Source organism: Oryctolagus cuniculus, chromosome X, assembly GCF_051225735.1.
Source record: "Oryctolagus cuniculus isolate XC-2025 breed Fujian yellow rabbit chromosome X, ASM5122573v1, whole genome shotgun sequence".
Lineage (NCBI taxonomy): Eukaryota > Metazoa > Chordata > Mammalia > Lagomorpha > Leporidae > Oryctolagus > Oryctolagus cuniculus.
Window position 1 is genome coordinate 109,261,445 of NC_142888.1, and position 27,829 is coordinate 109,289,273.

The 27,829-nt window shown below is 46.1% G+C and overlaps 1 protein-coding gene and 1 non-coding gene across 2 annotated transcripts in view; both read right to left on the reverse strand.

The window, feature by feature from the left end:
• FRMD7 (FERM domain containing 7) overlaps positions 1-27,829 on the reverse strand; it is a 60,082-nt gene that overhangs the window by 26,695 nt on the left and 5,558 nt on the right. The window contains exons 2-3 of the mRNA XM_017349954.4: positions 1,617-1,721; positions 789-831 (exon numbers count right to left, since the gene is read on the reverse strand). Coding sequence (XP_017205443.2) covers positions 789-831; positions 1,617-1,721 — 148 coding nt within the window. The remainder of the gene's footprint in view (positions 1-788; positions 832-1,616; positions 1,722-27,829) is intronic.
• LOC127484997 (U6 spliceosomal RNA) lies at positions 5,626-5,731 on the reverse strand. The gene has a single exon (XR_007912206.1). It is a non-coding gene; the product is annotated as a U6 spliceosomal RNA (small nuclear RNA).

Here is a 27,829-nt window from a genome sequence, read left to right on the forward strand (position 1 = left end):
AGATGGCCTAACTGCTTGGGACCTGTGCCACTCATGTGAGAGACCTACATGGAGTTGCTGACTCCTAGCTTCAGCCTGGGCCAACCCTGGCTGCTGCAGTCATTTGGGGAGTGAATCAGCAGATGGAAGAGCTCTGTGTGTTTCTGTCTTTCTGCCACTCTGCCTTTCAAATAAATACTTTTTTAAAAAAAGAAAAATAAATTTACCTGCTTCAGAAACATCTGTGGAGTATTATAATATAAGCAGGTTGCTAGCCCCCAAGCCAGGAACAAGGCCCTGGAATGTGCGTTTTATCAAGAAACCCAGGTGATCCTAATGCACACTGAGATCTGAAAACAACCACACTGGGTTGTGAAATATAGGGGGAACTATTTCACACACAGTAGGCGCTGAAGTACGAACTGAGGCGAATGGACAATGCTTGTGATGACATAAAACTAAAGCAGCTTCAGGCAGAAGGTGATGGCATTGCGGATTGACATTAAGGATGCTTGAAGATTTGTAGTGCCCGAGCGTGAGAGAGATTCCCAGAGCCAATCTGCAGAGTGCTGTCATTATCAGGGTTGTTCAGATTTACTCAAAGATCCAGGGGCATGATTTCTGTCATCTCAGGCAAAAATTAAACCATTTTCTAAATTGCTACATTTACTGGACGTATGAAGGATTGAAATAATGTATCAAAGCTCCTTTGTCCCCTTATAGTAAGGTGAGGAATTGTGTGGTGCTGCTGAAGTATTTTTCAAGTTTGAACTGCAAACTATATTCCTTAAATTATTTTCCATACTTACTTTTTACTTGCTTTGTTATGGGCTTCAGAAGTTCCAACCAAACCTGGAATAACATTAATGAAAATGTTTTTGAGTGAAGCCTTTCTTTTCCTTTGTGGTAACAGATAAAGGTTAGCATGAAAGAAATAAATACCAGAACTATTTCAACATCTAACGATACTTAGAAACAAATAGCAGTGTCAGAGAGAGGACATACCTTTACCATATTCAGTCTGCCCCTAAATTTTCCCTAAGGACAAGTGAACATTTTTGATCTATAAGCTCTGTTGACATTTCAATCACTGCACCTCTGCCTCAGTAGGACAATGGAAGTGTCACATAGAAGGCTCATTAGTTGCTACAAAGACTAATAATGAAGGCATCTGGCTCTGTGTTTAAATGCTACAGTGCTCAAACGCCAGCTTAATAGACCTAATGAGCCTTTCTGGGCAGGTGCCAGATTACAGATGGCCAAGGCAGGACACAGTGGCAGAACCTGGGTGAATATGAGGACCTGAGAGAGTGGAGAGGAGAGCCACCCCCCCACCCCGAATACGCCCTGCTGAGGGCAGAGTCCAAATTCTGGATGCTGAGGTCCAGCCTCTGCAAAGTCAAAATAGATAAAGCCTGGTAGCTGATCACAAAGGGACAAAACAAGTTCAAGGGTGAAAGAGTTTGCGTTTGACGGATGGAAGTGACTTTAGCACCACAAGGGGGAAGAAGGGAAAACAGGTACCAGATTCAACAATTTTGCAAGGATGAACATAATTTTGTGCCATTCCATCCGAGGTTAGAGCCCTACTGACTTCACTGAAAACTGCATTTAAAAGCAATGTTAGATGGACTTACATTATTTCCAGAATGGCTGCAGAATTCTAATCCAAAATATTCCTTCTCAGCAAGGTTGAGATGGCTGCAACTGAGGTTAAACAGTGCCTTTCCGGAAGATTTTTGCTAAAGAAAACACAGACATCACAGCACAGTTTGTGTTCTTCACCTGATACTATTGCTGCAGTGTGGAATAAAGGGGAGAAGCCACAAGGCACTCTTGAAGCCCCCACCCCCACCCCCACTCCGCCCGCCAGGTTCCTTGAAGCTTGTCTTCCCGAATGAAGTTGAGCTTTAAAGATGGATCCACGCGTCTATTTGGAAGTTGCGTTAGGGATATCCCCCCCAAACAACCTCACACTGATGACCAACTCTTTGGACAGAAGAGAGCCTTGCATTTAACTCCAGCAGCAAATTGACCCTCCTTTTGATTGAATTCTTTCATCAATCCCACAGGCGATTGGAATGATCTTGCCTGAACTGTCAGTTCAATCAAGCTGTAAATCTGACCCTACTATTCCCCTGCTAAAAAGCCTGCAGTGGCTCCCCTCAGGATAAAACTTTTCCCTCGCTCATGTGGCCCTGCCTGCCCCTCCAGCCTCATCTCTCACCCCTCGTTCCTGACACGTTTCTCTCTAATAATCGCTGCCTGCTCCTAGTTCCCCGCACTTGGCAAGTCGTTTCATGCCTCGGTGCTTCTGCTGTTGTCATTCCTTCTCTACTGATCGCCCTTCCCACCTGTCTGGGGTTGCCTTACTGCTACTCAGCTCGGATGTCATCTCCCCAGGAGAGCTTTCCCCAGCCAGTCAGCAGCAGGTTAAGCCAAGGGCAGTCTCCCGTGCTCCCAGACACCCTCGGGCTTACCTCACCCCTGGCACTTCTTATTACACTGGACGTCTACCTTCCCCATGCAACTGAATTCCTCCACAGCCCAGATCTGGCTTTATTTTCCCCCATTGTTCGCCAGGTCTAACTCAGAGCATGGCACATAGTAGCAGCTCCTGAATGTTTGCTTCTCCAAGTTGAACCTGATCAAATGAATCAGAGGAGTTCGTTCTTCATTTTCTTTTCTTTCTCCTTTCCTTTCTTTCTCCCTTCCTCTCTTTCTCCCTTCCTCTTTCTCCCTTTTTCCCTTTCTCCCTTTCTCTCTTTCTCTCTCTCTCTCTCTTTCTTTCTCTCTTTCTTTCTTTTTCTTTCTCTCTCTCTTTCTCTCTCTCTTTCTCTCTCTCTCTTTCTCTTTCCTTCCTTCCTTCCTTCCTTCCTTCCTTCCTTCCTTCCTTCCTTCCTTCCTTCCTTCTTCCTTCCTTCCTTCCTCTCTCTCTTTCTTTCTTTCTTTCTTTCTGTCTTTCTGTCTTTCTGTCTTTCTGTCTTTCTGTCTTTCTCAGGTGGCCTCACCGAATCTGCACACAGCGCTCTGTTTACCTAAGGCCACCTTATTTTTTTTTCTTCATAAAGCCCACAAGGTACCATATGGGGGGGGGGGGGAGGCTCCGAGAACAAGAAGTTTGAAGAGCTCTTTGAAAATCTCTTTGCCCGGAGACCGGCTGAAGCTGATCTCTAGCAGTCACTGTGGCTAAAACTTGAGGGTTGCTGTTCCAGGGAGGAAGGTGATGGGAAAATTGGGCCCTGGCTGATAGGCACAAAGACAGGCTGCTGAAAGCCCCTAGTTAGAGCGGAGTCACGCGGTGCCTATAGCGCGCTGCAAAGGAGGCCGGGTGCAGGCAAATGTCGCTGGAAATCACCGACCCACAGAATTCGCAGCAACCTTGAGAGGTCAGCGAGTCCATCCAGCGCCCACCCCCACTTCTCCCTCAAGGCAGCAGCAGCAGCACAGGAACAGAGCCCACAGCTGGGATTTAATAGCTTCCAGGAAGGCGGCCTCCCTGCCCCCCTCCCCCCACTGACCAAAAATACACCCCTCTGCCTCTGGACGTCTCTCCACACCCCAGAGCTGCACCAACTCAAGATTCATTGGGGTTAACCAGGGTCCTATTTCTAAAGGCAAGTCGGCCACAAAGGGTGAAATCTGTTGCATCCCTAGCACCTGGAGAGAGAGCTGCCATACTGAGGAACCCGAGCTTCGATTTGATGTGGGCAATGCCATCAGACAGAGGGCCAGGAAAAGGGACTCAGCCCTTGCGGGGGGGCGGGGGTGCTGACACTGAGAGCACTGGGGGCTGGGGGCGGGGGCTCTTGGTAGGGGGCAGGTAAGGGGGTAGTTTTTGCCTATGTGGCAACCTTGCCTGGAGCAAATGCTGACACAAACCATTCCAGACAGATGAAATCGCTCCTATTTTTAAAGTCCTCCAGACAAGGAACTGCCACGAGATTTTTTATTATGAAACAACAACAACAAAAAAGAATTTCTAAAGAGAGAGGGATGACAGCAATACTTTTTCCAACAGTAAAGAAGCATTTCAGTCACGAGGACCAAATTCTGTCGTAGGCTCCAGTTTCTTTGCAAACAGTTCAGGAAGCTCAAGATTTCCTTTTGGCTTCTTCATTTTTCATTCTTATTTTGCATTGCGGCACTTAATCCTCCCTATCAACACTGCCGCATTCCATGTGTCTGTATATTTCAGTGTTTCTGCAGTCACTGAGAATATATAGCCCTTCTCCCCCGAAGTTTCAAATCAAAGCCTTCTTTTTCCTCCCCTCCGGAAGATCCCATACCAAGTCCTGGTATACATGAATAACCCCCTGATTTGTCCAGTCCTGTAAATGTTGCCAACAGGCTCCAAAAGCCTTTGGCATTTATGCCCCTGGAGATCAGGCACTCACATGGCTCCAGCTCTCCACCCCCATCTCCGGGAGCGGCACTTCCCTGCAGTCCTCCATAGCCTACGTTGAAATTGGCCAGCCCTGTGGAATGTGTTGCATAACAGGTAAGGTCTTGGTTACGTCTCAACATGCAGCCTTTCATTTTTTTTTGTTTCTTTTTTTTTTTTTTTTACCATTAGGATCCCATTCCTCAATTTCTGTGTTATGATTATCTGTCTCATACTCTCTGTTTATGTACAACTTTCTCCTTTTCTCTGAGTCTCTGAACAATTGCTCGCTCATGGGTAAGCCGCACTTTTCAGCATTCTAATCAAGTTGCTTAGTGGATCTAAAATTCTTTCCCACCAGTCAGTCCTCCCACTCAAGGAAGTGAAACTACAAATCTGTATCCTGTCTTGCCCTCATCTCCCTTGGATTACAGTACAGCAGTGTCTACCTTTGAATAATGCATGTACTATTTTCTTTATTTTTTTAAAAAGAAATTATTCATTTACATTTTAAATCTCTTTGAGAGACAGACAAAAAAAGAGACAGAGCGGCAGAGCGACAAATAGAGAGCTCCCATTTGCTGGTTCACCCTCCCATCCTCCCCCAACTGCCCCTAAGAAATTCCTCCAATGGCTGGGACTGGACCTGCCTGAAGCTGGGCGCTGGAAACTCAGTACAGCTCTCCTGCATGGGTTGGCAGGAACCCAACCACCTCCATCACGACTGCCTCCGAGGGTCCATACCAACAAGAACCTGGAGTCAGGAACTGGAAGCAGGCAGCAAAGCCAGGCACTCCTATGTGTGACTCAGGTCTCTTAACTGCTCTGCTAAATTTCTGTCTCCTATGTATTATTTTGAACAGGCCTTTCCGAACTTGAATTTGTAAATGCAGTTCATGGGGTCATAACCATTGGACACTGATTCTTAGGGTGCCAAAATCATCTTCTCATGGAAAAAAAAATACTAATCAAAATGGCTAGCTCTAGAAACCAAATCATTGAACTTTCTTTGCCCCCAGAGCGGTCGCCAATTTGTTAAAATAAACCCGATTGTAATCTTGTACTACTTTCTAACTGGAGGATTGGGGCAAATCAATTAGCTAATAGACTTATCTACCTTTCTCAGGTATCTGAAGACAAAAACCACGTGATTGGTTTAAGCGCACTGCCTGGTAAAGAATGGACATTCAATAAGTGGCTACTGGAAAAAAAAATAGATGAATAGGCCCCCCAATTTTTTATGTAAAAAAGTAGTTTTTCACAAAAATATGGAACGCTTCACGAATTTGCGTGTCATCCTGTGCAGGGGCCGTGCTAATTTTCTCTGTATCATTCCAATTTTACTTTATGTGCTGCTGAAGCAAGCACTAGGCCCCTAAATTTAACTTGATTCATGTTCATTAGTGTGAACATGATTAGTCACTATGCGACCTTGGGCAAATTACAGAACCTGTCTGAGCCTTGGTTTACTCATCTATAAAATGGAGGTAAAAATAGTATCATCTCATAGGGTCATGATGAGGATTACACAAGATAATTCAAACCAGGGTCTTTGTACAGTCACCGGTACATCATGTGACTTACACAATGCACACATGTAGAAAAGTGAGTCAGGGGGGCCGGCGCCGTGGCTCACTTGGTTAATCCTCACGCCGGCATCCTATATGGGCGCCGAGTTCTAGTCCCAGTTGCTCCTCTTCCAGTCCAGCTCTCTGCTGTGGCCCGGGAGGGTAGTGGAGGATGGCCCAAGTGCTTGGGTGCCTGCACCCGCATGGGAGACCAGGAGGAAGCACCTGGCTCCTGGCTTTGGAATGGTGCAGCTCTGGCCATTGCGGCCATCTGGGGAATGAACCAGCAGATGGAAGACCTCTCTCTGTCTTGACCTCTCTCTGTAACTCTTTCAAATAAATAAAAATAAATATTAAAAAAAAGACATTGGTGGGATGCCCATTTGGCATAATGGTTGAGACACAGTTTGAGATACCTGCATCCCCTACCAGACAGAGTGCCTGAGATAGAATCCTGGCTCTGCTCTTGATGCCGGCTTCCTGCCAATGCACACCCATGGAGGCAGCTGCTTATGGATCAAATTGTTGGGTTCCTGCTACTCACATGGGAGACCCAGATTGAGTTCTTGGCTCCTGACTTTGGCCTGGCCCAACCTTAGCTGTTGCAAGAATTTGGAGAGTCAATCAGTAGATGGCAACGCCCTCTCTCTCTGTGTATGTGTCTGCCTGTCTGCCTTTCAAATTAGTCAAATAAATTTTAAAAACTAAAAACAAGGATTGGCAGACTCCCACATCATGATGAAAGCTCTTGGCTAGTTGGACACTCTAATATGATGGTACGCTTTGACACCTACCAGTTGAGTCCCATGTTTACAAATAATTATCTTCTTGAACATATTTTTGACAGCTCTATTTGGTATTCCAATTACATAACATAAATAAATTGTAGGTATTTCAAAAACTATTATGACTAGTAAAAGCAGGAATTGTCTCTGGGAAAATTAAGTTGATCTCTTTCCAATGACTGTGCAAGGTGGGCCTATCCAAAAATGTGCTGTCAAATTAATTTTGGATATGACAGCAATGAGAGAGTGATGGGGAAAAAACCAAAAATTTAGAAGGATTCTGTTCTCCAGTTGTTTTTGGAAACATCTATATTCTTATTCCACATTAAAGAAATAGGTGCTGGGGGCTGGCAGCACGGCACAGCAGGTTAAGCTACAACATACAATATTGATTTGAGTTCCAGATCCTCCACTTCCAGTTCAGCTCCCTGCTAATGCTCCTGGGCAGGCAATGGAGGATGGCCCAATTTCTTCAACTTTCAAATAAATAAATAAATTTTAAAAAAAATAAATAAATAGGGGCCGACACTGTGGCATAGCAGGTAAAGCTGCTGCCTGCAGTGCCAGCATCTTATATGGGCACCAGTTAGAGTCCTGGCTGCTCCACTTCCAGTCCAGCTCTCTGCTATGACCTGGGAAAGCAGCAGATGACCCAAGTGCTTGGGCCCCTGCACCCACATGGGAGACCCAGAAGAAGCTCCTGGCCCAGCCCCAGCTGTTGTGGCCATTTGGGAAGGGAACCAGAGAATGGAAGATATCTCTCTCTGTCTCTCCTGCTCTCTCTGTAACTCTGACTCCCAAAGAAATAAAAAAATAAATATTAAAAAAAGGAGAACACAATCAGAAGTCTGTATTCAAAAAAAGTCCTTGGCCCTACATCAAAAATTGGCAGATGAATATAAATGTGCAAGTTTTATACTAAGATTGGCGATTAAATGTGTTTGTGTATTATGTATATGATTTATTATGAGTCTCTGCTTTGGCAAATTTTATCAATCAACTGACCAACAACACTTTAGACAGCATTAGAAAAAAGAAACTTTTAATATATCCACATATTGATTGTATACTTAACAATACACATTACAATTAAAGTTTCAGAAAAGGATAGTTCGAAACAAATAGTGTATTATGAACAGAAGTGTAATAGGGTATTTTTTACTTTTTCCTTATACTTGTTATGTTCTTCAAAGGAATGCTATAGATATGACAAAAGTTAAAAAGCACAGTAAAGCACAAAGTTTCTTATAATCACTTCTGTTTGCATTCCAAATATTTCTTACCTCCCCCTCAGGAAATTGTTCTCAAATGTACACATAATAATCACTCATGCTCCTTTATGTTTATGCCTTAATTTTTAACCCAAAATACAACCAGCTTAGTCGGCTCAGGCTGCCATAACAGAATACCATAGATTGGGTGGCTCAAACAATAGAAATTAATTTTCACACAGCCTGAAGGCTAGAAATCCAAGATGAGAGTGCCAGCATGGTCAGATTCTGGTAAGGTATCTCTTTCAAATGGCTCGCAGATAACCCTCTTCTTGCTATGGTCTCAAATGGGGGAAAGGCAGGGAGGTAAGGAGGGAAGAGATGGGAAAGGAAAAAGAGGGAAGAGGGAGAATGAGAGGGAGGAGAGAGGAGAGGGAGGAGAGAGGAGAGGGAAAGGGACAGGGACAGGGATGGAACTAGGGTTGTCTGTTTTGAATCCTGGATGCTTCACTTCCTGATGCAGGTCCCTGCTAATATGCCTGGGAAAGAGGTGGAGGATGGCCCAACTATATGGTTCCCTGCCACCCACATGGGAGACCCAGTTGGAGTTCCTGGCTCCTGGCTTCAGCTTGGCCTATACCTGGCTGTCATGGCCTTTTGGGGAGTAAACCAGGGGATGAAAGATAGCTTGCTCTCGCTCTCCCCTGCTCCCCACCTTTCAAATAAATAAATCTTTAAATAAAGAGAGAGGGATAAGGGCAAGAGGGAGGGGAGGGAGAAAGGGTAGGAGTGGAGAAAGAGAATTCTCCTCTTTTTATAAGGGTACCAATCCTATTGGACAAAGACCCCACCCATATTACCTCATTTAACCTCTATTATTTCCTAAAAGCCCCATCTCCTCAGTCACACGGAGAGTGAGAGCTTCAATATGGAAATTTTGGGAGGATACAAATCAGTCCATAGCAAGGACCCAGGTTTACCGTTCACATCAGTTACTATATTTACTCTTTATGACTTTTGGCTCTTTTCAAACACTAAATCCACTCTCAGATAATGAAGATTTGTGAGGCATTTTGGAAAGAATGCACTCAGTTTCAGAAGGCCAAAGAAGAGTTCCAAGAATGTGCTGAGCACCTGCAAAAAATATGAGGGGCAGCACACCATGGTGGCTAAGAATGTGGGCTCTGCAGCCAGATGTACTTGGCTCTAGTTCTAACTCCTCCACCCACTAGAGGGCTGATCACGGGCAGGCTGCTTAATCTCTCAGAGCCTCAGTTTCCTCAATTCCAAAATAGAATTTTCAGAGGCCAGACACAAGAGGCCACATACAAAGATTCCATTTATATGAAATTTCCAGGGGCCGGCGCTGTGGCACAGCAGGTTAACACCCTGGCCTGAAGTGCCAGCATCCCATATGGGCGCTGGTTCGAGACCCGGCTGCTCCACTTCCAATCCAGCTCTTTGCTGAGGCCTGGGAAAGCAGTGGAAGATGGCCCAAGTCCTTGGGCCCCTGCACCCATGTGGGAGACCCGGAAGAAGCTCCTGCCTCCTGGCTTCGGATCAGCTCAGCTCTGGTCACTGTGACCATTTGGGGAGTGAACCAACAGATGGAAGACCTCTCTCTCTCTCTCTCTCTCTGCCTCTCCTCTCTCTCTATGTAACTCTTTCAAAAAATAAATAAATCTTTAAAAAAAAAAAAAGAAATTTCCAGAATAGGCAAATCCATAGGAATAGAAAGAAGATTCACGGTTACTGGAGGCTGGGGAGGGGTGTAAAGAACAGTGACTGCTAATTAGAGGCTTCTCTTCGGGACGATGGAAATATTCTGGACTTAGATAGTTGTGATGGTTGCTCAATGTAGCAAGTTACTAAAAATCAGGGATCAGAAGTGGCAAAGCCGGGACTCTAACCCGAACCCATATGGGATGCTCGCACTGCGGGCAGAGACTTAATCTTCTACACCAGGGTGCTGGCCCCAAACTTGTTATTTCTTTACTCTCCTTTTTAGTTCTTTTTGTTTTCCCGCTGTAATTTTCATCCTCTCAAGCTGTGGGCTTAATTTTTATGTACTTGCCTTTGTGCTTCTGTACAAACAGCATTCAAAAATTTCATGGAGGCCGGTGCCATGGTTCACTAGGCTAATCCTTGCCTGCGGCACCAGCACCCTGGGTTCTAGTCCCAATTGGGGCGCCAGATTCTGTCCCAGTTGCTCCTCTTCCAGTCCAGCTCTCTGCTGTGGCCTGAGAGTGCAGTGGAGGATGGCCCAAGTGCTTGGGCCCTGCACCCGTATGGGAGACCAGGAGGAAGCACGTGGCTCCTGGCTTCAGATCGCCGCAGTGCACTGGCCGTAGTGGCCATTTGGGAGGTGAACCAAAAATTTCATGGAAATGTGTATTATGAAAAAAACTACACAAGGGTTTCCAAAATGCCATGCACCCAAATAAACTCATCTTTTAGTGCCCCTTCTCCATGAACTTTTTAAAGTTCCTTCACATATACTTTTACCCTTTTGTGACCATTTCCACTGTCTCTTCAACCAATAATGTATCACTGAGCACCTGTTATGGGCCAGGTACTTTCCTAGGCTCTCGGGGAACTGACATGAACAACACTCAAGCATTACTACCAAGGAACACATAGACTGGCAGTCAAGACAGGCACAGCAGTGGTTCATCACAGTAGTTTGGGCAAAGTGTCTTTGCAGAGGTGTGTATACCAGGGTCAGTACAGGATCACGCCCAAAGGGCACTTAACCCAGGAAGATGGGTAAGGGGGTAGTACAAGGGATCCCTAAGAGAGAAGATGGCTAATTGGAGGTGTGAAACAAGAATTGGAATTCATCAGGTGAAGAGAAGGAAGCTAGAAGGGAGTCAGAGGCAGAAGAGATTAGAAAACTGGGTGGGGCCAGCGCTGTGGCCTAGCAGGTTAAGCTTCCGCCTGCAGTGCTGACATCCCATATGGGCACCAGTTCGTGTCCCAGCTACTCCTCTTTCAATCCAGCTCTCTGCTAATGTGCCTGGGAAAGCAGTGGAAGATGGCCCAAGTCTTTGGGCCCCTGCACCTACATGGGAGATGGAAGAAACTCCTGGCTCAAGGCTTCCAATTGGCCCAGCTCCGGCCATTGCAGCCGTTTGGGTTGTAAGCCAGTAGATAGAAGACCTTTCTCTCTCTCTCTCTCTCTCTCTCTCTGTAACTCTACCTCTCAATAAATAAATCTTTAAAAAAAGACATTAGTTTCAAAAGAAAGAGAGAGAGAGAGAGAGGAAGGAAGGGAGGGAGGGAGGGAGGAAGGAAGGAAGGAAGGAAGGAAGGAAGGAAGGAAGGAAGGAGGGAGGGAAGGAAGGAGGGAAGGAAGGAAGGGAGGAATAAAGAAAACTAGGTGTGAACAGTGAACCTGCAAGCATTTTGATGTTACTAAAAGTGAAAGTGAGGCACAGCGGCTGACATACTGGACAGAAGCCATACGAAGGAGGGCCTTTTGTGGTACATGAAGCTATGAGCCTTCAGGTGGGGTGCAACATGAGGCTGACTGACTTTAAGCAGTGAGTCGCTCTCATCAGACTTGTATTTGAGGAACACTGGCCTGGAAGTAGTGAGGGCACAGCTTCCCAAGCTGGAAAGCACATATGAATCACCTGCAGGTCTTGTTGCAAGGCAGATTCGGATGCCAGAGGCCTGGAAATGGACATTCCTAACAAGCTCCTAAGGGAGACACCTGCTGCCGCTCTGTGGCTTACACCTTGAGGAACAAGAGGGGAAGGCTGAGAGCGTGGGGAGGCAAAACTGATGACAGAGGAGCACGGCTTGCTGCCACAGTTCGGAAGAGAGAAGCTGGTTTGGGGCTCTTCAAAAAGTTCACGGCAAAGGACATTAAAAATAGCTTCTTTTGGTGCCAAAATGTTTGAAATCCATGCATCCAAGGGGTCTTTGAAAAGTTCATGGAAGGGGCTGGCTTTGTGGTACAGCGGGTTAAATCGCCCATTTCACTGCCTGTATCTCATCATGGAGTGCTAGTTCCAATCCCTGCTGCTTCACTTCCAATCCAACTCCCTGCTAATGCACCCAGGAAGGCAGCAGAAGATGGCCCAAGTCCTTGGGCCCCTGTCAGCCATGGGGGAGACCTGAATGGAGTTTCTGGCTCCTGGCTTTAGCCTCACCGAGCCTCGGCTGTTATAGTTATTTGGGGAGTGAAGCAGAGGATGGAAGATTTCTCTCCCTCTCTCCTTCTTTCCCTTTCTCCCTTTCTCTCTGTTGCTCTACCTTTAAAGTAAATAAACATCTAAATCATATTTTAAAAGTTCAAGGAAAATGCACATTATGAAAACATTATGCTTGAATTTCAAGGGGTATTTTTTGTACCAAAAAAAACTTATCTTTGAACTTTTTGAAGTGGCCTTGTATAGGGGACGTGTCCCCATAATGATGCAACTGGACTTGGGGTGGTAAGAGACAGGGAGGATCCCAGAGATTACTGGCACTCTCTCTGCAGGCCTTAGAGACTTGCTTCCCTCTTGCTCACTGTCCGGGTAAGAGTTGGCACCCACTCTGAGCTTAGGCTACATCTTGCAGTCTTTATGCATCACTTTGCACATCTCTGACATTTCTTTCTTCACCAACTGGTCTACCAACCACATGGACAACAAGAGGAGACCCAAGCACCTTGCCTAACCTACTCCCCATCCACACCTTGTTACTCAATTCTCCCTACACCACCCTACTTAAAAGGCAAGAAGTTCCAGAACATTCTTCACCACTTATCTATGCACATATTTAAGCCTCTCCTGTGAGATTCCCTACCATTTGCACAAGTCTGAAGAGAAAATCCTGGCTCATCATATCAAAAGCTTTCTGCTGGCATAAACTTATAGAAGATTCTTTTGACATCCCACCTCTGATGTGTTCTTATTTCCTTCTAAAGATACTCATCTAGCACAATTCTTCCTAGTGTTTTATGGGGAACCTCAAGGCCTCCTCTTCTAGAAGCCCTTTTGCGACTCACCCCTATCGCCCACCCTGGCATTAGCCCGGAATCAAGTCCATCCCTAATTATATAAGCACATTGCCCACTAGCACCGGCTGGCTACTTTCCATCTCCTTTTACTCTTCAAAGCCTGAACTCCAAATGACATATTTTGGAACTCAGGATCGGCTAGGGAGTGGACTTGTGCTGCTAAGTAGACCATGAAGTCTGAAGGTATTTCTGTGTTTTGGTACTATCTGATGTAGATGCAGGCTAAGACCATTTGCAATGGTGCTGATTTCATTTTGGCCACACAGTGAAACCTGCTTCTGCATCCTGGTCCATTAGTACCCTCCTTCACTTGAACCTGCTCTCTGTTTATGAATAGCAATAGGTACACACCTCACTCGGACCCCCCTGAAGGCAAGCCTTTCTCCTCTCTTATACCCATAGGCTGCATCAAGGAATCTCAGAGCCTCTTGAGTATTAAGGCCTGAGATTACTTTTTAAAGATTTTTACTTCTCACTAAAAAAGCAAATAGTCTGACATGGAGGTGAAAAACGATGAGTCTGATGTGGTACAGTGGGTTAAGTTGCTGCCTGTGACACCAGCATCCCATATGAGTACCAGTTTTAGTCCTGGCTGTTGCACTTTCTGAGCCAGCTCCCTGCTAATGCACCTGGGAAAGCAGCAGAGGATGGCCCAAGTGTTTGGGCCCCTGCCCCCACGTGGGAGACCTGGATGGAGTTCCTGGCTCCTGGCTTCTGCCTGGTCAACCATCGTGGTCATGTGGGGAGTGAAGGAGCCAATGGAAGATCTTTGTCTCTCCCTCCCTCTCTGTAACTCTGCCTTTCAAATAAATAAATAAGTCCTTAAAAAGAGGTATGTGCATATCTTCCACGCTTACCAGTATAATCAAGTGAAACTAATTTTGCAAGAAATAAATCGAATCTACTTTGAAAGTTTGTACTGAGTAAGCCACCCAGGGAAATAGGCAAAATGCCCCTTCCGACTAGGGCAGAAGAAGTTCCATTGACCAAGCTGTGAGCCTTCTGGGGTTTAACTCCTGGTGAAAAGAGAACCGCTGAGAGTTGCAAGAGGCTAATTGCCAGGTAGCAGCAATTCATTCTAAGAGAGAGCGCTCTCCACCGGCAGTCTGGTCTTTGAGCAGCTGGTGGAGGGGAAGGTGCAGGTAGACACATCAAAGAGCAAAGACTAAGTAGGAAGTCAACTGGGGCCTTTTCCCCAGAGCCCATAGGACTCAGCTATAAACCCGGGAGGGAAGCACAGTTTAACTGTGTTCTTAGAAGTTCCTGCTCGCGGGGTAGAGCAAGGATAACTGTGGGGAGCAGCCCGGACTGGACTGAGTTACTGGAATTAAGACTTATTCTATGCATCTGCTCTCCCACAATATGGCGCTGGGAGAGAAGTAAACAGCTTCTACACAGCTGCCTCCAGTTCAGCTAATAAACTGTAGGACTTGCTCCTGATTGGAGGAGAGCAGCGTACTCGGCGTGTGGGCAGCCGAGTTAGGATTGGCGGAGGAGGACTATAAAGGAGGAGAGAGACGGCATGCACCAGGAACATCTAAGGGGAACATCTAAAGGAACACCTGTGCAGCCCCCGAGAAAGCCAGCCGGCGGTGTGCCGCTCCCCTGCGGAAGTGGGGAATGTGGCCAGGGGGAACTGCCCTTCCACGGAGGTGGAACCAGCAGCAAACCCGGGGAGGGCCGAGCAGACGAAAGAACAGCGCAGGGTCCTGTGTCGTTCCTCCATGAAGAGGGGGAGCGACATAATGGTGCCGTGACTCGGATATGAAGCCTAGGCAGGGCTTAGTGTCGTTCCCCCACGAAGAGGGGGAGCGACATAATGGTGCCGTGACTCGGATATGAAGCCTAGGCAGGGTTTAGTGTCGTTCCTCCACGAAGAGGGGGAGCGACAGATAACCCTTATGTTGCTTGTGCACGTGTGAAATTCACACCAAATAATAAATGGCTTTTATTTTCTTTCTGAAAGCATAAAGCAGTTCGAAGTTACAAGTGTGAGAGGCAGAAGGTTAAAAGTTGCTCGGGATTAACTGCTCACAAGGGTTACTGGCCCAGGCGACTGAGCCGGCAGCTGAATGAGCACCTCCGTGCCATGTGGCCATACTGGTCCTGATGAGACCAAGGCAGGAAGAGACCTCGGGAAGCAGTCAGCTGGCCTAGGACCTGAGACATGATACTTGGTGGGGCAGACACCTTTTCCTAGCTGCAAGATGTCATTGCCTGAGGCCTTATGGAGGCCTGGCTGGGACCTTGACGGCTTGGCAGCTGATTCACACTCTTGGCTGGAGTAGGCGGATGGAGTAGTTGAGACTCTCACTGGTTAGAGTTCTCCTTCTTAGGCGGGGTTTGGCACAGCAGTTAAGATGCTGCTTGGGACGAGGCCGGCGCCGTGGCTCACTTGGTTAATCCTCTGCCTGCGGCGCCGGCATCCCATATGGGCGCTGGGTCCTAGTCCTGGTTGCTCCCCTTCAGTCCAGCTCTTTGCTGTGACCCGGGAAGGCAGTGGAGGATGGCCCAAGTGCTTGGGCCCCTGCATCTGCATGAGAGACCAGGAAGAAGCAGCACCTGGCTCCTGGCTTCGGATCGGCGTAGCTCCGGCCATGGCAGCGATTTGGGGGGTGAACCAACGGAAGGAAGACCTTTCTGTCTCTCTCACTAACTCTGCCAGTCAAAAAAAAAAATATTCTGCTTGGGACACCCACAATTCCTACATCCCATACAGGAGTGCCTGGGTTCGAGGCACGGCTCTGCTCACAATTCCAAGTTCCTGCTGATGCAGACCCTCATGAGCAGCAGGCGATGGTGCAAGTTCTTAGGTTCCTGCCACCCACATGGGAGACCTGGCTTCAGCCTGACCCTTGGCTCTTGCAAGCATCTTGGGAGTGAAACAGTGGATGGGCGACATCTCTCAGACTGCTTCTGCTCTCAGAAACAAATATAACAAATAAAAGTGTAAAAAATAAAAGCACAGTTATCCTTAATACTAAGAAAATACCCACAACGTTCCCACCCTAACAACAATCTTACCCCCATTCCTTGGACAGGGAAATTAACATGCCTACATTAGAAAGACTGTTGCAAAGTGACAGCATAATAACAGCATTCTCAAGACTGTGCTCCCAAGTTGCTTGGAAATTACTAGCTACTCTGGGTAATTAAAACAATTATAATTGTTTGTTTCTACGCACTGCTGTAGCACTAAATCCGTACGGTGTGCATGATGCACGATTCTAAATGGTAGTTGGAATTTTCTTTCAGGCTTGAAATTGAATCTGTATATATCTAGCAATGAGAGACACCCAGGACACAACAGAGCCCATTAGCTGTCTTGGACTCCAAGCCCTGCCTTTTGTAAACGGATTTAGAACCAGAGCAGGTAAGATGCTGGCCTGGGGTTCTTTCAGCAGGTGAAGAGCAGACCTACAAGTGGAACCCACATCTTGCCTCCAGTAATGGGCTCATTTAATCACACCAGGCTGGCCTAAAAATGCAAAAGGAAAACTAATATCCAGGTGCCTGAAGGGGAAGAAAGAACTAAACACCGGCAACTTGTTCTTTTGATCACTATTTCCTTTCGTATTCACTGCTCCTGACTGTATCATCCTTTGTAAACGTTGGACTGCATTGTGGTGGACTCACTCTTCTCTCCCCCCTCCCCCCCGCCGTGTTGTTTTCCGTTAGGCTCACGTGCTCCCAGTTCCTGTTTCTTCCTTCCTGTGATGAGCTTCCCTTCCTTGAGAAAGAGTAGTCACTCTCTTGCCCAGGTGGGGCTGCGAGCAGGTTGAAAGCGACTGCATTCTGACAGGTTGTGAAATTCACAGAAACTCTATAAAGCAGCCCTTAAGGAATGGGACCTTTTAAAACATCTAGACCACGGAGCCCAGCATATTAGGGTAACTGCGGAAAATCTGGGTGGACTATTCAGAAAGTCTTTTAAAAATGTATTCAGGAGAGGCTGGCGTGGTGGCGCAGCGGGTTAACGCCCTGGCCTGAAGTGCCGGCACCCTATTTGTGTGCCGGTTCAAGACCCGGCTGTTCCACTTCCGATCCAGCTCTCTGCCATGGCCTGGGAAAGCAGTAGAAGATGGCCCAAGTGCTTGGGCCCCTGCACCCATGTGGGAGACCCGGAAGAAGCTCCTGGCTTCAGATCGGTGCAGCTCTGGCCGTTGCAGCCAGTGGATGGAAGATCTCTCTCTCTCTCTCTCTCTCTCTCTCTCTGCCTCCACTTCTCTCTCTGTGTAACTCTGACTTTCAAATAAATAAATAAATAGTTTTAAAAAAGTGTTCAGGAAACTATTCCCAAATAAGTGGAATGGGAACGCGCATGTGGAGTTTAGGGATCGGTAACAAAGTAATATTTCAGTGTTTAAAATATATAACAGAGATGGGCATTTGGCCTGGTAGACAAGATGCTCCTGTCCTGTAATCCAAATGTCTGGGTTGGATTCCTGGCTACAGCTCCTGTCTCTAGCTTCTTGCTAAAGCAGACCTTGGAAGGCAGTGGTGATGGCTTAAGGAACTGGGTTCCTGCCACCTACATGGGAGACTTGGATTGAATCCTGGCTCCTGATTGCAGCCCATGCCCAGCTCCAGCCTTTGTGGTTATTTGGGGAGTAAGCCAGTGGACAGGAGCACTGTCTAGTGTCCTCCCTCCCTCTCTCCCCACTGACGTTCTCTCATCTCAAAAAACTGCTTATAACAGTCCTTATGTGTGTATGCTAAAATTTGAGTGCCGAACTGATACTTGAATTTCATTGTGTTCCTTTTGCTTCTCAGAATCTTTTTTTAAACAGATTTTATTTCAGAATAGTTGTAAATTTACCAAACAAAAACTGTGAAGTAGTTACACATAGAGTTCCCCTATAGCCCTCAGCCCATTTCCTCTGTTAACACCTCACAGTAGTATGTCTGCCACAGTTGTTTATAATGAACTGAGGTGCTATTGTTTATTGAAGGTGCACGTGAAGGTTTTAGTAAAAGCAAAAACAACTGCTGAGGGCTTCTGGCTGATTAGCACAGTGAGAGGCATGTGAGCTATCACTCAAGCTAGTCATCCAGCTATGAAGTCCCCCCACCCCAACACCCTCATGCTAGCCAGGTGTGCCTGCTTGTCAACACCTGCAGACGACACTAAGCGACCAGTCCCGCCCGCCCTGCAGCACAAACACTCGGAGGGGCCCCCACCTCGGAGCTGACTCAGCCTCTTGCCAAGTTCCCAGCTTGCGGCAGTCAGTTAGGACCTGTCAGTTCACTCCTGTTTCCCTACCCAGACATCTGCCTGAGCTCCTGACCCGGGTTCATCCAGTCTCTCCACCTGTGTTCCTGCTCTTTGGTACTCACTTGACTCCATGTAGCTCTGCTCGCCTCTTGACTGATCAGCACGTATGAAGGTACTACAGAAAGTTCATGAACAGTGCAATTTAAAGATAAGTTTATTGGGGCCAATGCTATAGCATATCGGGTAAAGCCCCCGCCTGCAGTGCCGGCATTCCATATAGGCACTGGTTCGAGTCCCAGCTGCTCCACTTCTGATCCAGCTCTCTGCTATGGCCTGGGAAAGCAGTGGAAGATGGCCCAAGTCCTTGGGCCCCTGCAGCCACATGGAGACCTGGAAGAAGCTCCTGGCTGCTGACTTCAGGTTGGCTCAGTTCTGGCCGTTGCAGCCATTTGGGGAGTGAACTAGTGGATGGAAGACCTTTCTCTCTGCTTCTCTCTGGCTGTGACTCTAACTCTCAAATAAATAAATCTTTAAAAATAAACCTAAGTTTATTTTGCCACAAAGAACACAAATCTGCATATACAAGTGGTCTTCAGATGTTCGTGGAAAATGCATATTGTGAAAAAACTGCACGGAGTTCAAAAAACAACTTATCTTTCATGTTTTCTTTTTCTTTATTTACTCCCTAAAGGACTGTAACAGTTGGGGCTGGACTGGGGCTGAAGCCGAGAGCCAGGAACTCAATCCAAGTCTGCTATGTGGGTTGCAAGAACCCAATTACTTGAACTATTACCTTTGCCTCCCAGGATCTGTGTTAGCAGGAAGCTGAAGTCAGGAACAAGAGCCAGGTATCAAACCCGAGCACTCTGATGTAGAATGTGAGCATCCTAACCTGAGTATTAACAGATAGGCTCGCCCCCAACTTATTTTTTCATTCTTTTTTTATGAAGTTTTTGAAGTCGTGCACACATTCGATGTTGTGCACCCACTCGATGATTCACGAAGATTTGCTGAACCTGTTTAGCACAACTTAACTCCTGAACCCGCTTGCAGCTTTCCACCCCTTTCCTTAGCCTATTCTGGTTTGTGGCCATCCAAGCCCTTGAGTGCTAACTCACACGGGCGAGCATTCGAGTTTCCTGAACTCTCAACTCGAACTCAGGGATTGTACAGCCTTCTCAGCTGGGCTTAGTCTGGGGCTGACCACAGACTCTGCCATCCTCCCTCCTCCATGTTCAGTGCAGTGGCTCTGTTGGTAAAGTGTGCAACAGAACTCATGGCAGTTTTCTGGGATTCTCTAATCATACGCAGACACAAGCACAGCCAAGCCCAGAACAGCTTAAATTCATATATTTCATTTAAATGCTACGCATCGAAAAGTCTAGTGTATAATAAAGAGACAACATGGGGGTTGAACTTGCGAAGTGCAGAATGATGAAGAACCTGCGAAGGAGGTAGTGGTAGGATTCATGACTGACTTACAATCTTCAGTGGGAAACTGGGTTCCAAGGGATACTGATCTTTGTATCTTAAAATTACAGCATACCCCAGTGTAAGCTTTTCCAATTCCATTCTCTAATTGCTTAGGTGGAATTCTTTGTGTAGAGGTATCCTGTTAAGTGGACTCGTTGCTATTTATAAATCAAAACCAAAGCTCTCTCTCACTTTGGAATGTTGAACTTGGCCTTTGCTTTTCTCAATTTAAGAGACTCAAATCCACATATGCACAGATGAACATGTTCATGGTGGCATCCATGGGGAGATTCGAGAAGATTATTAAGAGATTATTATTAAGAGATTATTAAGAGATTATTAAGAGTAGAGATGACCTCTCCTTTGTTGCCCTTTGTGGAACCCAAGGCAGAACATTTCTCATTTCTGGCAACCCCATTTCAAATAGTTCTACCCCCATGCACAGCTGATTCAGGGAAAAATTGTTACTAAAATACACGAAATGTTCATACCACATCCCTCCTGACTTAACACTTGATGTCAGGGCCAGTGTTGTAGTGTGGCAGGTAAAGACGCCACCTGCAGTGCCGGCATCCCATATGGACACTTGTTTAAGTCCCGGCTGCTCCACTTCCAATCCAGCTCTCTGCTATGGCCTGGGAAAGCAGCGGAGGATGGCACAAGTCTTTGGGCCTCTGCACCCGTGTGGGAGACCTGGAAGAAGCTCTTGGCTCCTGGCTTCAGACTGGCCCATCCCTGGCTATGGTGGCCATCTGCGTAGTGAACCAGAGGGTGCAGAGGAGGGAAGATATTCTCTCTCTCTCTCTTTCTCTCTTTGTCTCTTTCTCCTTCTCTCTCTCTCTGCCCCTTCTCTCCCCCTCTTCCCCTCTCTTCTCTCTGTAGCTCTATCCTTCAAATAAATAAAACAAATCTTTACAAAAAATATTTAATGTGCTAGAATGATTTTCCTGCTGGCCCTTTATCAGCTAACTCAGTGGAGCTGGGATTGGCTGCCTGGCAGCTGAGAGCAGGAACAGAATTCACTGTTTCATTGATTCAACACATATTTAGGGAGCATCTAGTACATTTCAGGTTAAGCACTGATTATTCAATAGACATTCCTTGCATTCATAGAATAGCCCGGTGTCCTTTTGGACTTCTAACCCCACTCATTCCAAAAATGACCTTAGTTTTTAGCCTCATATGATTCTCAGAGGCCACACGTCTTTATAACCTTGTCCACTTCTCTGAGAGATTTCCAGTGTCCCTGTGTCCCATGAAAGCTCCCTAACAGCTCTTGCCAGCCCTCTTCTTCCAAGTCAGTTTTTTCCCATCAACTGCTGACCTTGTTTTCTGCACCACTATTCCCAATACACAAAAGCTAATTTAAGATGGAAAATCCCAGGGTAACTCCAGCATGGTGGCTCTGGAAACACAGGCCTTGGGCAGAGAGTGGCTACAGTGCTCAAGTGCACAGGCTCTTAAAGCAGACTGCCCCTTGCAAATTCTGGTTCTACCACTTACTTCAGACAAGTTTACTTGTCTTCTCTTCTCAGTTTATTTATCTGTCACATGGGGATTTTGACAATACCTACTTATTGAGGACATCAATGATATAGTCCCCTTTAATCCACGATTCCACCCTCCTTAGTTTCAGTTACCCACCATCAACTGAGGGTTGAAAGTATGAAACGAAAAATTCCAGAAGCCAACAATTCCTATGTTTTAAGTTCTGTGCCGTTGTAAGTAGTGTGATGAAATCTTGCTCCAGCCCTCTCTATCATGACCAGAATGAAATTGTCCCTTTGTCCAGCATGTCCATTATGTGTGCACTACTGCCCTCAGACCCCGTTAGTGATTTGTAGCCATCTCAGTTATCAGATTGTTGCAGTATTGCAGTGCTGATATTCAAATAACTAGTATTTTATTTAATAATTGCCTAAAGCCAAAGAGAAGTAATGCAAAGAAGGCACCAGAGCAGAAAACCTTGAAGGACAGGGCCTGGCATTGTGGCACAGTGGGTTAAGGCACAGCTTGCAGTGTTGGCATCCCATGTCAGAGTGCCAGTTCAAGTCCTGAATGCGCCTCTTCTGGTCAGGCTTCCTGCTAACGCACCTGGGAAAGCAGCAGAAGATGGGTCAATTACTTGGATCCCTACCACCCGTGTGGGAGACCTGGATGGAGTTCCTGGTTCCTGGCTGTAGCCTGGCCCAGTCCTGGCATTACAGGCATTTGGGGATTGAACCAACTGATGGACAATCTTTCTCTCTCTCCCTTGCTCTATCTCTTTCTCTCCCTCTGTAACTTTGCCTTTCAAATAAATAAATATTTTTAAAACAGTATTCTTTGATGATCAACTTTTATTTTTTTATTTAACTTTTTAAAAAATTTAAGGTATACAAATTTCATGTATTCCGTATATACAGATTTAGGAACACAGTGATACTTCCTACCCTACCTTCCCTCCCGCCCACCCGCCCATCCTTCCTCCTCCTTCCTCTCTTACTCCCTCTCTTAATTTTTACAATGAGATGATCAACTTTTAAAAATACTGAGCATTATACATTATATTGTGAGGGCAATAGTTATTGTATAGGAAACCACTTTGTTGGACATGTAAGTTGTTTTCTCCTTTCAGCTTTTGCAAATGACATTAAGATAAACATTACAGGCCAAAAATACATGCATATGTCTTTACACAACAATCTTAACCATTTCCTCGGAATGCATTTTTCTGGAAATCAAAGTTCTTCAGCTCACTTGGGGTACTTGTTGGTTGTCTTATTTTGGCTTGGGGCTTTTAATAAATAAATATTAAACTACTTCATTAAAATTTTGTGTCAAATTTTCATTAAACCCTAAAATATCAATACAAATTATGGGAAGAATTCATGACAGTGATTGTTCATGCTTTGTAAAGCAGTGAAAGGATTTTATGAACACAAATTGAGGACTAGAATTCTGGATGCACAGGCCATAAAGGAGAGCTGGGATTCTATGAAGGCCCTTCAAAACATTCACGCAAAAGGGAAATTAAGAGATAAGCTTATTTGGTGCAAAAAAATTAAAGTCCAGGGTGGGCGTTTGGCATAGTTGTTAAGATGTCACTTGGTATGCCCGTATTTCATATCAAGTGCCTAGAGTTGAGTTCCAGCTCTATTCCCGATTCCAGCTTCCTGCCAATGTGCACCTTGGGACGCAACAGGTGATGACTGTTGGATCCCTGTCACCCATGTAGAAGACCCAGATGGAGCGCCAGGCTCCTGGCTTTGGCCTGGCCCAGCCCTGACTGTTGCAGGCATTTGGGGAGTGAAAAAGAGAATGGAGATCACTGCCTCTTTCTCTCTGCCTTTCAAATACATAAAATGAATACATTTCTAAAACATTTAATTGACGTTCGTGCAGTTGTGTTCATAATGTACATTTCCGTGAACTTTTAGAGTTCTTGTATGCCTGGATTTCAAAGTCAGTGTGCACCAAAATAAGCCTATCTTTTCATTTCATTTCCACAAACTTTTACAAGTATTCCTGAACTTTTACTTCCTGCTCCAAGTACTTACTTGTAGTTAGCTCATGTTGCAGAAGCCTAATTTCTTCATTTGAAAAATCTTATTTATGACTGGCTCCTGCTTGTTTCTCTTGTCTCAGCTCTCAGTCTCTCAGCACCCTTTGCCCTCAGTTGTAAGTTGTACGGCAGTTGAGGACCACAAGTTTTTCCCTGCTACTCCCGTGCCTGGACCAACCTTCAAATCTGCTTCCCCTCCCCCTCCCCACCCAGTTCCCTAACACATACCTAAATAATTAGCACCAGCCATTTAGGGGTCAGATTAGCCATCATCATGCTCTGTAAACCCTATCCGACTATCCCCTCCAGAAACATTCTTCAAGCTGGGTGACCCGTCTGTCTCCTATTGTGCCAGAAGAAATGACCATTATTGCTATCATGTTTATAGGAGGGTACGTTAAAAAGTTCACGGAAAATGAAATTGAAAGGTAAGTTTATTTTGGTACAAAAGATTCTTGAGACTCATGCCCAGTTTTGTGATAATATGTATTTTTGGTGACCTTTTTGAAGACCCCTCCTGCACATGCTGTCTGCATCTGTAGCCTATGAGCTCTGGGAGGGGAGGTACCATGTTTTACTCACCTCTCCATCCTCAATAGCTGACACAGTGCGTAGTAGCAGCAAGGGCTCATGTGAACTTGTGAAATCGGTAATGAATGAGTGCAGGATAATCACACCTATTTCACAAACTTATTCATTAGCATAGCTATGAAATAATATAAGTGCAAATACCTGGAACAGGGTTAGGGCCAGAAATTGTATCTGCTAGCTTCCTGGGAAATTGACAGTAACTTTGTAACAGAGCTCCGGCAAGCTCTTCAAATGCCCTGGCTGTGAAGTTCTGGAGAACCTTGGCTGAAGTCTGTTGAAAGGTAAATTTCGTCATCATAGTAGGCCTCTCAGCAGACAAAGGACCTCTTGTTGAAGACAGCTAAGCCCTGCGATGAGTGGTGAGGCGCCATGCCTAAGTGCTTCCAGGGCCTGGGGTCAGCTCACCCAGACAGACCTCCCCTTTTGCTGGCCTCACACCTTGGACTCTGGAGAGCAGGAGCAAATGGGAAAAGAGGAGCAGAGGGGATAAAGAAAGGGGAGGTGACGTCAGAGTCTGTGGGGGTATAATTGTAGCTTTTGCACAGCAGCTGTGTTTAGACCCAGACAAGAAATATCTCAGAGCATTCCAAAGCCCTACCCGACAGGAGCGCCCCTTTGAGCGCCTGTCACCTTCCACTCTTTCTGAGCTTTGCCGCCCTTGGCAGCTCTTCCCAGGGCTGCCTTCCCCTAGCCCCTCATTGGCCAACTCTGCACTGCCTCCTGGGGTGCAGTTGCACTCTTAAGGGTGGAGCGCTCAGCTGTAGAACTGGTCTAACCGAACGCCTTTCCAGCTCTGACAGTCTGGCGCAAAGCTACTTCGCGGCACCTACTCTCACAAAAGCCAGCACCCGGCTGGCAGGCTCCAGGCCCTTTGAGGAAATGACTGGGCCAGTCCAGCTAACTCGAAGATGGTTCTGCCCCTCAGGCCATACCCTTTTGACCCCAAGACTTTGGAGTTTGAAGAATTTCTCCTTTCAGTTGCAACTGACATTTTCAATTGTCTTAAAGTACAAATTAAGGCTAATGTCCTCTGCGTGTGCATGCGTGTGTGTATACGTGTGTGAGTGTGTGTGCGTGTGTGTGTGACAGACCAACAATGCAAATACAGGGTAGCTGGCCGTTTAAAAGGGAGAAAGCCTTATAGACTGATTTTTGCGCGTTAGCAGGTTTCACTGGGAGAGAAGCAGAGAGCTCTGGCTGCAGGGTAGGAAGCCCTTCCAGAGCCGGGATGAAATGTGAAGGGGTGGCAAGGCCCCAACTAACTGAAACTCTTCAGAGATTCCCACGAGTGTAGACTTGCACAAACACCCAACTGCCACCCACCTAGCTCCAAAGCCAGTTCCCCAATCCCCTCCCCCAGCACCTCACATGTTCTTGGCTTCCGGTTCCCTCCCCCTTTCAGCTGTGGGGCAGGGGCAGGGGCAGGGGCAGGGGTGGGTGTAGGAAGGCTGCAGGGCAGACCTCCCCTCTGAGCTCCCGCAGGAAGGCAGCCTAGCAGCCAGGTGACAGCAGATGTGGGGCACCCAAACCACACTTGGCCTGCTGCTCAGCCTGGCCTGGGGCCAACCAAAGCACAGCACTTTCTTTCTTTCTCAGTTCAATTTATTGAACGAATCAACAAGCCTTAGGATATGAAGGACAGAATCAACCCAGTGTAAACAAAGACATTCCCCGGGAACCATGGGACCCATGCAACGACAAATAAACCCTTGGCAGAGAGACAGCCAACATTGGCTAGCTATACGGGGACATTATGATTTGAGGATAAAGAATCTGACCCGATTTAGAAGCTTCTTCACTTGGCATTCTTTTTTTAAAGAATATTTTTAAAGATTTATTTATTTATTTGAAAGGCATAGATAGAAGAAGAACAACAAGAAGAGGAAGAGGAAGAAGAAGAAGACGACGAAAGAGAGAGAGATCTTCCATCTGTGAGTTTACTACCCAAATGGTTGAAACGGCCTGGCCATGAGACAGGAGCTTCTTCTGGGTCTCCCACGTGGATTCAGTGGCCCAAGTACCTGGGCCATCTTCTATTGCTTTCCCAGGTGCATTAGCAGGGAGCTGGATTGGAGGTGGGGCAGCTGGGACTTGAACCAGCATCCACATGGGATGCCAGCATTGCAGGCAGAGGCTTACCCTACTATGACACAGCACCAGCCCCTCACTTGACATTCTTTGCTCAGGCATGGGGAAGAGGTGAGCTGATCTGGTCAGCCTGTTGATCAGTATATCAACAAATATTGACTGAGCACGTAGTGTGGGGCAGGCTGCTTGGGACAAGAGAATACACCATGAAGTCCTGGAAAACCAGGAATCTTGGCTGCACTTACAGCAATCATACCCAAGTCAAAACCCTACCACCTAACCAATGACCAGCCAGAATTTAAAAGAGATATTGATTGACTGATTGATGAAAGAGAGAGAGAGAGAGAGCACTCCCATCTGCTACTTCGCTTCCCAAATGCCCACAATGGCCAAGGCTGGGTTTGGCCAAAGCCATGGCCCAGGAACTCAATCTAGGTCTCCTATGTGGATGGTAGAAGCCAATTTACATCAGCCATTACCACTGCTTCCCAGGGTGTACATTAGCAGGAAGCTAGAGTCAGGAGCTGCAACAAGGATTGAACCTAGGCACTGTGATGTGCCAAATAGGCTAGACAGACTGGGTTTTGAATCTCAGTTCATCCACTAATTTAAATAGAAATATGACCTTGGATACGTCAACCTCCATGTTCCAGTTTCCATGCCTGTAAAATAGACATAAAAATATTTCAAGCATCATCACCTTGGAATATTGCAGCTTAGACATATGACTAAGTATCTGGATATGTGTTCACCATCTAGAGTTGAAGCTAATTTCATTAGGTATCAGTGTAGCAAACACATATCACTGTCTGCCACTGCTCCATGTGTTTTACATATATGAATTCATTTCACCTTTGTGACAACTCTGTGGAATGTGTACTCTCATATTACTCCCATTGTACAGGTGAGAAAACCCAAGACACAGAGAGGATGTGGTTAGTCTCACATTATGCCCATTTTACAGGTGAGAAAACTGGAGCTACGGAGAGGTTATGTAACTACCCTAGACAGTGACACTCATTTGATTTGTGTAAGATTGCTTAAGAATACATATGCAAAATATTTCTAGAACATAGCTTGTGATAAATCCATTTATGATCATTATTCAGTAATGTTGTTAATACTAGTAACTATGTTAGCATTACTCCGAGTAGTGGCCAGGGAGTAGTTTAGAATGTAGTCAAATACAAAGGCTTTGGCTATATCCATCTGCTTCCTTAGAGGAAGCCCTACATTATTTTAGGTAACTCTAGACAGTTGTTATGGGCCCTCCCAGGATTAATGACTCCAGGGGAAAGAGCAAATCCCCTAGGGCTGATGACTAAGCACAGGCCAAACAAGGCAGAAAGTGGGATAAATTAACTCTGAGAGGCCCCACAGGAAGTGCAGACCTGGGGGAGCACAGCTCTGTTGCCTGGAGGTGGGTTGCAACATCAAGCAGTAGCAAAAGAAACTCCAAACTGACAGAGAACAGTCTTTGTTCTACATTGGTTTGTGAAGTGTGGAAGCAAAGAGGTTTGAAAGAAAGAGAGTGGGCAGTTAACATCCTTTTGTGTTAGGAACCTTACTTCTGCTATTCCATTTATCTTCCCAAATACCTCAGGAGCCACGTGCTATGATTAGCCTCATTTTAGAGATAGGGAACAGGCTAGAGAGGTGAGGTCACCCACCTGACGTCCCTTACCTTAAAATCGTAGGAGCTTGGAGTAGAATTCAGGTAGTACAACTTTAGATGTGTCTCATCTCTATAATCCCATGCATAAATGCAAAACAAAACTGATCATGGTCCCCCGAACTTGATCCTCTGCTTTTATTCTCTATGTCAGTGAATGGCACCATCTAAGTGAGAAACTTGGAAGTTATCTACTCCTTTTTTACTCATCTCTCCTATACAAATGGGGCCATCAAATGGGTCCAGAAATTCTATCTCATTAGCACCTCCTTTATCCATATTCCCTATCTGTCTTCACCATTAACTAC